Source organism: Setaria viridis, chromosome 6 (genome assembly GCF_005286985.2).
Source record: "Setaria viridis chromosome 6, Setaria_viridis_v4.0, whole genome shotgun sequence".
Classification (NCBI taxonomy): Eukaryota; Viridiplantae; Streptophyta; class Magnoliopsida; order Poales; family Poaceae; genus Setaria; species Setaria viridis.
The window spans coordinates 28687342-28697748 of NC_048268.2; the positions used below are offsets into that span (position 1 = coordinate 28687342).

Sequence of the window (10407 nt, forward strand, 5' to 3'; positions counted from 1 at the left end):
TGACGTGTCAGCGGATGAGCTCACCGCCAATGTAGAAGGAGAAGAGATCGAAAGTCAAAGGACACGTCGACGAGCAAGAAACATGGCACGAGCGGATCGTCGCCGCCGCCTTGCATCCGATCTACCCATCATGAACTTGAACCACGCGTTTGAAGCAGTTCAATCATATCATCATCATACTCCTCTCGCCACCATCGCATCCATCGACCTGATTACTCAGACAATGCCGCAAACCAAGTACACAGGCAACTGTCTCTATTAGTGGAGCATGCGTACGAGCAACTCGATTGACAGAGCCCGATCAGCTTGGTTTGACACACCTCTTCCCACCGTGTCAATAGTGCCAGACCCAGTCACAACGACGATGCTAGACCAAGTCAAAACGAGGTTCTCAGAATTAAGAACCCCAGACCAAGTTAGCACAGGGCAGAAGGTAGTCGGACGGGACCCTCGGGAGGCTGCAGCCACTGTGGGCTCCAACCAGAGTCTGAGCAACCTCGCGACCTCTGCCAGAAGATCAACAGAAATCGTGACGCCCGTGACATCATCGAAGGGCGCCACCGTGAATGAGAGTAGGAAGTCGACTACTCGGGAGAAGATTCTGACGGGTTCCCCGCCTTCTCCAAACAAGTACGCAAGATGGTTCTACCCGACAAGTTTAAACCTCCGGGTATTATTAAGTACGATGGCAAGCAAGACCCAGTCCAATGGCTGCGGTGCCACTTGTTGTCAATCCAGGCGGTAGGAGAAAACGATGACACAAAAGTCATTTACTTTCCCATTAACATGGAAGCAGAGCCACTCACATGGCTCGAATCCCTAGAAGGAGGCTCCATTGACATGTGGAGTCAACTGAAGGCGGCGTTCACAAACAACTTCACTGGGGCAATGCAACGTCCTGGAAACAGGATCGACTTGTCGCAAATCAAACAGCAACAAGGCGAGACCCTGCGTAGCTATTTACGCTGACAAGAAAGCCACTGTCATGGACATCACGGAGCGGGACTCCATAGAGTGCATCCAGAGCGGTCTCTATGACCGTTGGATGTTCCAAGACTTTGGCAGGAGACGCCCGAAAGATATCAAGTCTCTCAAGACCATGATACAAGCTTGGGCGAACAAAAAAGACAAAGAAATCGAGCGGTTCAAGTCTAGCTGTAACAGAGGCTAAAACAACAACAACCAGAGTAATGGACAATGCATCGATAAGAACCGCAACGATCGCCCCAACGACAACCGAGGAAATTACTCAGGGGGGTCAAAATTGAAAAAGAAAGCTAGACAATACTATCGTGGCGATGTCCCAGTCCTCCAAGAAGAGTGGCGGGAATCAAGAAAGAACTCCGTTCAAGGAGCTCTTGAAAAGCAGTGCCCATGGCACCCACATTTCAAAATCCAAACACTCTACGATGGATTGCTATAGCCTTCGTAGAGTCATGAAAGATCTGCTGGAATCTTTCGGAGCAATAGACAAGGGTAAAGCCAAAGAAGACGAAGACGAGGATGATAACGGCAAGTTCCAGATTCCATCCAACACCGTCAATGTCATATTCGGTGGCACTCCGGGTACTGCCACAAAACGGTCCCAGAAGCTAGCCCTTCGGGAAATCATGTCCATTGAACTAGCAACGCCTACGTTCCTTAAGTGGTCCGAGGTGCCAATCACCTTCTCAAGAAAGGATCAGTGGACTAATTTCTTCGATCCAAGATGCTACCCTCTCGTCCTAGATCCAGTTGTCGTAGGCTCTCGACTCACAAAAGTACTCATCGACGGCGGCAGTGGCCTCAACGTGCTCTTCGTGCATAAAAGACTTTGAGAAAGCTGACTGGGTGCACCAACTTACACGCTCCATCGTGCATAAAAGACATTCAGAAGCTGACTGGGTGCATGGCGGCCCTCAACAGATTCATCTCAAGACTTGGGGAACGGGGACTACCCTTCTTCAAACTATTTAAGTAGCAAGATAAATTCCAGTGGACCAAGGAGGCAGATCAAGTCCTTCAACAATTGAAGGACTTCTTATCAAAGCCACCAGTCCTTACAACACCTACTCCCAATGAAGACTTGTTGCTCTACATCGCCGCGACTACTAATGTTGTTAGCACGGCGATCGTGGACGAAAGACCGGAACCAGGCCATGTATATAAAGTACAGAGGCCCGTCTACTTCATCAGCGAGGTGTTATCAGATTCAAAAACCAAGTACCTGCCAATTCAGAAGTTGCTATACGTAATATTATTCACCTCGCAGAAGTTACGACACTGCTTCCAGGAACACAACATCTCCGTCGTCACAGATTTCCCATTGGGAGACATCCTCCATAATCGAGATGCAACAGGAAGAATCATTAAGTGGGCAGTAGAACTCGGAGCCTTGTCCCTGGAATTCAAGTCAAGGACTGCCATCAAGTCATAAGCACTAGTCGATTTCATGGCAGAATAGCGGGAAAATCAAGCACCCACACCGGCAGAACGCACAGAACATTGGGTCATGTACTTTGATGGATCGTTCAAACTCGAGGGCGCCGGTGCAGCAGTACTCTTAATCTCTCTCAAAGGCGAACAACTTAAATATGTGCTGCAAATCTTCTAGGAGATATCCAACAATGAAGCTAAATACGAAGCGCTTCTGCACTGGCTCCGCCTGGCAGTCTCGTTGGGAATCAAGCGGTTGTTGGTCTACGACGACTCACTAGTGGTCATCAATCAAGTCAATGACGAGTGGGATCACTACAAAGACAACATGGATGCCTTGAAGTACGCAAGCTGGAGAACAAGTTCTCTGGTCTGGAGTTCCATCACATGGCTCGTGACAACAATGTGGCCGCGGACATCTTGTCCAAGCTCGGATCTACTCATGCTCAAGTTTCAGCTAGGGTTTTCATCCATGAACTACACAAGCCATTCATAATGGAGCCGGCACCATTTAAACACCGATCACGACAGTGATACGCCATACCGGGATGTTATGATGATCGACGTAGATTGGAGAACCCCCTTCATCGACTACATCAAGGAATACAAGTTGCCTCTCGACAAGACAGAAGTAGAGCAAGTCTCATGGCACGGCAAGAACTACGTTCTAGTTGAGGATAAGCTGATAAGCTCTGCAGATGAGGCTCATCATCAGAAGTACTCATGAAGTGCGTCTCACGACTAGATGGCAAGGACATACTGGAGGAGATCCATAAAGGCATATGTGACAACCATGCATCATCAAGAACGATCATGGGCAAAACTTTCAGAGCGGGATTCTATTGGCCTACAGCTCTCGCTGATACCGAAGAACTAGTCCGCTGGTGCCAAGGTTTTCAATTCTTCGTTAAGCAGTAGCACATCCCTATCTACAAGCTGATCAGTGTACCGTCCTCCTAGCCCTTCGCATGCTTGCAATGTGCAAGATAGAATTGGGGTTGAGGTGGATTAATTCCAGGTTATAATACCTCAACAAACCCCGAAAGAAGTCGGACAACGGGAGAGCCAACTCACGGTCGATGAAGTGTGCGAAGATGACTGTCTCGTTGCCGAAGCTCTCCATAGGCCACGGATTGCCGTGGGCCTCCCTCTAGTAGGCAAACTCCTGCTCCTGGAGGAGATCAACATTCACCAATGCTTGGATATCCGCCTCCTTCATTACGGACTTTTTCCAGGCGTAGGCCTGGTTTGGCAGCGCCATCTGGTCGGTCTTGCTATACTTCGGCGCCGGCAGTCGGATTTCCTTCTCCTTCTTGGCGGCCTTGTGCTTCTTGGTCTCCACCACCTTGCTAGACGATGCCTTCTTCGGTGCCATTGCCACACAAGTCTTCTTGCGGATAAGCATAGGGGCGCAATGGGGGAGGAGGGCACTCGAGCTCGTGAATGGCAAGCGACGGCGCTGGGGCTACAGTCAAAATGTGAACGTGCGCAATAGTTTAGGTGAAATGGAAGGGGTGAATCCCTCCGTTATTTATAACCGCAGCATAGTTAACCGAGAGGTGAAAATTACGGGGGATATTCCATTTTTAAAAGCTCTCAGTCATCGCTGGAACAGTTTCCAATTTTTTCAGAAGAGATAAGGATACTGGAGGCGAATGATCACGTTGACTAGTGGTTGACCCTTATACCAAAACTAGTCATGTAACAGCTTGAGGCTGTGTGCCATGTGCCCGTTGGATAAAAGGTTTTTTGTTTGAATTTTTAAGGGAAAGAGATGTGAGATTACAAGAATGACCATCAACCTGATTCTTTGATTCAACCTAAGGCTCGGGGGCTACTCCATATGGAGTGCGGTTTTCATCCACCTTCCTTATAACGATTCAAGATTGAAGATTGAAGACCAAGTTAAATGGGGTTTGAGCACCATCTATTCGCATGGTAGTACTTGAGCACATTCGAAGACTCAATCCGATGGAGAGTCGGAGATGTCTACAGAAGTACTCGAGACTGCTACATTTGACTAAAAAGTACTCGGAGGCTTATCGGCCATACATCTATGGGTCCACCGGAAGGCTTGCACAGTCCTAGATACGGACCTGTGCACCGAGACGTGTCAGACATGGAGACTACGGTGCAGGACATCATGGTCTACATGTAGGACAAGGACTTGTCGAGGATTAGAAAACTACTCATAGTAATTAGAGTAGGACTCTTTAGTCGAATCTGAATAGTATTCTTGTAAACAACCGACATCAATACAATCCAACCAACACATAGGACGTAAGGTATTATGCGACATAAGCGGTCCGAACCTGTCTAAATTGTGTGTTCGAGTTCACCATCAAGTTCCTGATCTAGGTGAGCCCCACGCATAAAACACTACCTCGGGTACCGCCTCGGTAGGTTGCCGGGTGTAAACACCAACAATGAGTGCTCGTATTTTTTATTAGAATAGAAATTAACCGTGCTATTCTTTAAATGATAGGCGATGTGCCTGTTGATAGCAAAGCACTAGTAGAAAAATGACCTTCCATCCTCAACAAAAATCTTGGTTGTTTTTGACCTAGGACTAAAGGTGATCCTCAATAAAAAACTCGTCCGTGGAGACACCTTTAGTGCCGATCCAACCTGAACTAAAGGTAATCCTTTAGTCCCAGTTGGTGTTACAAAGCTGAACTAACCGAGAGCTTTAGTCACTAAAGGGTGACCTTCGAGGACTTCAACTCAACATGGATGCTCGTATTTTTCTTTATTTTTAAAAACTAGCAAGACTTCGGGACTAAAGGGTGACCTCCGAGAACTTCAACTCACTCCATATGGATGCTCATATTTTTCTTTATTTTTAAAAAACTAGCAAGCCTTCGGCTCGATGCTCGTATTTTTCTTTATTTATTGAAAAATAAACACCATTACTATTTTACCCGTATTTTTCTTTATTTATTAAAAAATAAACACCATTACTATTTTACCCGTATTTTTCTTTATTTCTTAAAAAATAAACACCATTACTATTTTACCGGTAGATCACGTACCCGTCGATAGCGAGATCACGACTCAATGCTCGTATTTTTCTTTATTTATTAAAAATAAATACCATTACTATTTTACGGGTAGATCAAGTACCCGTCGATAGCTATTTTACCGGTAGATAGATCAAGTACCCGTTGATAGCGAGACTGCATCTGCCGGTTCAATTCAATTTTTTACTATTATACCGGTAGACCATGTATAGCGAGACCATACCTGCCGATTCAATCTGCCGGAGGGTGCTCTAATAGGATTGTGCATGTACATGCGTGTATTTCTATGTACCGTATTTCGAAATAATATCATCTTCTCTAGGGAGTGAAAAAAATCATTTCTTCCATTTTTGTCCACCTACGAAGAGGTATCTTTTCATATCGAACGTAATCGATACGAAAGATGTGTTTTAGTATAACATCAGACGAAACAATGTCAACATGTAAGCAGGAAATTGTCGCGGTACAAGGACAACGAAACCAAAAAAAAAAAACTATACCTTACTTCGCTAGACCATCTAGCTAGGCTTTCAGTCCCTCGCTCCCTCCCTCATCTACACTTGGCAAATCAAAGACTCACTGCAAAGTAAGCTCTCCGATTCACCATGACGGATCTTTCCTTGCCTTCGTTACATAGATATACATGGCCGGGGGCTAATCAAGTAACTAAATCCCAAATGATCAAAGTCCAAGCATCCCTCCTCTACAGAGCCCCCAATGCAAATGAACTCTCAAGACATCTCCCTCCCCAAGGTCCTAGCTAGATTTACATAGTGCTACGACATAAATTACGCCATGGATGTACTCCTACTCATATGGCAAAGCTAGCTAGCTAGAGGCTAGAGCTCGAGCTACCTGCGTCCTTGATCCACCTGCAACTGCAACTGCATGCAAGCCGCATGCTGAGGTCGACGGAGCATGCATACCCATTCATGTGGCTCCGACCCCGAGGAAGTCTATGAACGCCGGTGACGGCGCCGCCGCCGCCGCGGCGTCGAAGTGCGCGCCGGCGCCCTGTCTTGTCGCCGTCCCTTCGAACGCCGCCGCGCCCGCATCGTGGCCCAGGACGAACTGGTGCGGCTCGTGGTGGCCGCCGCCGCCGCCGCCCATGCTGATGCCATCGATCCAGCCGACGCCTGGAACGGGCAGCAGGAGCGGCGGCTCGCCGTACCGGCCCCCGCCGCTGCCGCCGTCCGACGACAGCCAGGGGAGGCGCCTGTCGGCGTGCGCCGCCGCCGCGCCGCCGGGCCCTGCATGCCATGGATCAAAAGACAAGATTATTTTGCAGCTCGCGTGAGACGACAGTGCTGGCCAGTGACTGGTTTTAATCGAAGCGGTTGCGTTGCGCGTCGCGGAAGTTAGGAGACGAGAAAGCGACGTCGCCATGGCGCCATCAAGAATACAGCTTCCCATCAGGAGAGAGGGAGCACAAACAAACAAAGCAAAGGCCACGAGAGAGAGAGAGAGAGAGAGAGAGAGAGAGAGAGAGAGAGAGAGAGATCTTATGTGTGGTGGTGAACAGGAGAAGCGAGGCACAGCAGGCGAGAGCAGGAAGCGGGGGAAGCGGGGCATTGATGGCGGGCATCGCCTTGGCACGTCATCTCCAAAGCCTCACTGCTCGCTGCCGCTGTGCGACTCCCTGCCTCTCTCACTGTGCGACAGGCAGTGCGCGGCACTGTTTCGCCGCGCTCAAAGTCCAAGTCTTCCCGGCCGGCCAGTGCCCCACCTGCCTGGTCGCCGATGCCGACGGGATCCCGGGCCGCGGCGCTTCCTATTTCAAGCAAGCCATGGCATTTAACGCCGGTGGCCCGGCGCACGGCCGCCCTGTGTGTGTGTGTGTGTGCCGGTGCGCGCGGCATCGGAGGCCGTGCACCGCCGGCCGGCCCGATCGGGTCGGGGCCTCGCCGACCCATTGATTCCTCCCGTGTGCGTGCGCGCTGTGGCTTATCATGGAATCATGGTTCGTCGATGCTGTGCGCCTGCCTGCCTGAATGTACTGTGTGCCCTCCTCCGTCGTCCACAGTGGAAACGCTGCAGCCCCCAACCGTACCACCACGGCACCACCCCCAGGTAGATGATAGAGATGGGTCTCGTCACGGACACTGTAACAAGACCTGCCTAGGGCACAGTAAAATCCATGCCTTAGGAATCAATGGATCGCCGAGCTGCTAGGAGAACAGTTCCGTGACACTCGCTGACAGGCGGGCTCCGGCGACCGCTCTGGCTGCTCGGGCTCATCTGTCAGCCGGCGTTGCCGGATATGCCCGGCTGCCAGCAGGCTCTGCGGTTTGCGAACAACGCGATGCTGTGTGTGCTAGGTAATGGTACCGGGCTAGCTAATAATATGACGGCGGACTAGTTGGGAGTGAGTGTTAAGTGGCGCTAGCTCACCGGGGAACAGGCAGAAGGGAGGCGGCGGCGGCGGCGGCGGGTGGTCCTCGGGCGACGCGGCGCCTGGCGGGAACGGGAAGCTGCAGTAGTGGCGGAAGCTGAAGCCGTACGGGTCGGCGCCGAAGCCGTAGGCGGCGTCGTGCGCCGCCGCCGCGGCGGCGGCGGCGGCCAGGATGTTGTGGTGGTGGCCGCCGCCGGCGGCGGCGTTCCCGGGACCGGCGGTCGGCGGCATTGCGACGGCGACGGCCTCGAGCTTGCGCTGGACGGCCTGGTTGAGCTTGCGGCGGCGGTAGGCGGTGGACTGCTCGCGGTACTTGCGCGCCATGATGACGTGCCAGTGGTTCTTGACGGCGTTGTCGGTGCGGCCCGGGAAGAGGCGCGCGATCATGGCCCACTTGTTGCCGTAGAAGCGGTGCGCCGCCATGAGGCGCTCCTCCTCCTCGTCGCTGAAGGGGCGCTTGCTGATCCGCGGGTCCAGCTGGTTGAACCACCGGAGCCGGCAGCTCTTCCCTGTGAAGTGTCGAGTAATATAGCTCACATGTCAAACATATAACCTTATTGATATGATCGGCCGAGCGCCACCGACGGGCGACGACGTACGTACGGCGGCCTAGATGAACACGCACGTACCTGATCTGCCGTCGAGCTTCTCGGCGATGAGGTTCCAGTTCTGGGGCCCGTAGAGCGCGACGAGCTCGCGGAGCTTGGCGTCCTCGGCGGGGCGCCAGTGGCCGCGCGCCGCGAGCCGGGACTGCCCGCTGCTGCTGCTCTCCTGGTGGTCGATGGCGCTGGCATTGCCGCCGCCGCACCCGCCCGCCGCGGTGGCGCCCGTGTCCATGGTGGTGGTGCCGGCCGTGAGCACGCGGCCGCCGCCCTTGGACGAGGTGGAGGACGAGGCCTGGTCCGCCGCGGCGGCCGCGGTCGCCACCCGCAGCAGCCACGCCGGCGCAGCCGGCGACGAGCACGGCATCGTCGTCCTGCTGGCCAGGGGCAGGTAGCGAGCGTGTGAGCAGGAGATGAGGATGGCACTGCTGGCTAGCTTTTCCTTGCGCAGCAGGAACCCGCACGCCCGGCGAGCTAGAGGGAGAGCCCCAGAGGTGTAGAGGCAAAGCTAGGCTTCTCTCACACTCACTCTCGTCAGAAGACGGATCGCTGAGGCTGAGCTCCGGCCGCAGCCGCACGCACTCCCTGTCGCTAAAAACGCAGCGCGCAGAGGACAGGAGGGCTGTGTACTTTTCACTGTTGGATAGGCTAGCTGCCGCTGGGGAGGCCAAGGAGGGGAGGGGATCGTCTGTGCTGGCTCGCGGGTCGCCGACACCCATTTATGCGCGCCGGTGGAGGCTGCTCCGGGTCGGGGATTACAGGGCACGGAGGCCGCGAGGGCGATAGCTCCCTCCCTCCCTCCTACAAATATACATACATGACTTGGATCAATCTGCAAAATGTTGCTGTCCTGAACTACTCATGATGAAGGCAAAGACAGGGGTAGAGCTGCAAAATGATGAGTTTAGTTACTGGGGGTGTGAATGTGACCGAACGCGGTAAAAAAAACACAGGGGAAGGGCTGCGAGGTGCAGAAGATCTTACTGCACGCAAGGCTTGTCACTGCCCCAGCTGTCTACTACCACTACACCGCCACCACTGCTGCCATCTCCCATGGCTTTCACCGAGTTTAACAAAGCAACGCGCGTCCCCACCGCACGTGTAGATGTCATCTCACCACATGTGTGGCTTTGCAAGGACACGCACAGCCAGACACCAGAGGGAGAGAGAGAGAGAGAGAGAGGGGTAAGGCCTGCTGCCTCATCGGTGATCGTTTCTCTCTCTCCCTCAGTCCCTCTCTCTCATTCAGTTTTCACTCTCAACAGTGGATTGGTACGTCCGAATGTACGTGTACATGCGCCCAACAGTACGTCTCCGGCTCCCTGTACTGTACGCCAGTAAAAAGGCGCGTGTACACGGCTAGCTAGTCTGCAACGGGAAAACGTATACTATTGCCAGCTCTAGACCGCGTCAATGGGATAATCTCTTGCTAATCACCATATTTGCTATACCATCATCATCATCATTCACTATTAAGGAAAAAATGAATTGATCTAGTTTGTAAAAAGAATCGACCCCAAAACCATGGAGGTTTTCCATCTTTCTCCACGGTCCACGCCGTCTCCAAAGAGATCACAACGTCGAACATACAGCTGCCACTGCACCTACAGTATTCGGCAAAATAGATATTACCTAGTAGATATAGGTCGGAAATACCACGGTAATGTATCAAAAGGAGCGAAACAACACTAAAATCTGCATGGACTTTAGGAAGGAGGAGAGGACTAGGAAGCACTAATAATTACTGTTTGTAGCAAATTTCGAGTTATTCGTAAAAAATTGCACTTTTTAATCCATATTCTGGCCAGAATTTTATAAAATTTGGTGTTTTCGTTCGGGATTTACAAAATTAGAAAACAAAAATAACAATCCCTAGGAAACACGTACACCGTTCTTCATGGAGAATGTTGATCCTAACTACATGGTGCACTAAGTAGGGATGATGGCATATACTATGTGGAATTGCCTCTCTTTTAGT

The 10407-nt window shown here is 51.8% G+C and overlaps 1 protein-coding gene across 1 annotated transcript; it reads right to left on the bottom strand.

The window, feature by feature from the left end:
- Positions 1-6011: 6011 nt before the first annotated feature.
- Positions 6012-8940, bottom strand: LOC117859953 (uncharacterized). Its single transcript, XM_034743156.2, has 3 exons — positions 8457-8940; positions 7827-8336; positions 6012-6685 (listed from the first exon to the last, which is right to left on the bottom strand). The coding sequence occupies exons 1-3, from the start codon at positions 8794-8796 to the stop codon at positions 6366-6368; spliced, it is 1170 nt and encodes a 389-aa protein (XP_034599047.1). The 5' UTR covers positions 8797-8940; the 3' UTR covers positions 6012-6365.
- Between the last annotated feature and the right edge of the window lie 1467 nt (positions 8941-10407).

Bases quoted from the DNA above. Each gene is read 5' to 3' on its own strand.
- LOC117859953 (XM_034743156.2), bottom strand. From the start codon at position 8,796: ATGCCGTGCTCGTCGCCGGCTGCGCCGGCGTGGCTGCTGCGGGTGGCG. The intron at 8,337-8,456 runs GTACGTGCGTGT...GACACTTCACAG, and splicing joins GAAGCTCGACGGCAGATCAG to GGAAGAGCTGCCGGCTCCGG. The intron at 6,686-7,826 runs GTGAGCTAGCGC...CATGGCATGCAG, and splicing joins TCCCTTCTGCCTGTTCCCCG to GGCCCGGCGGCGCGGCGGCG.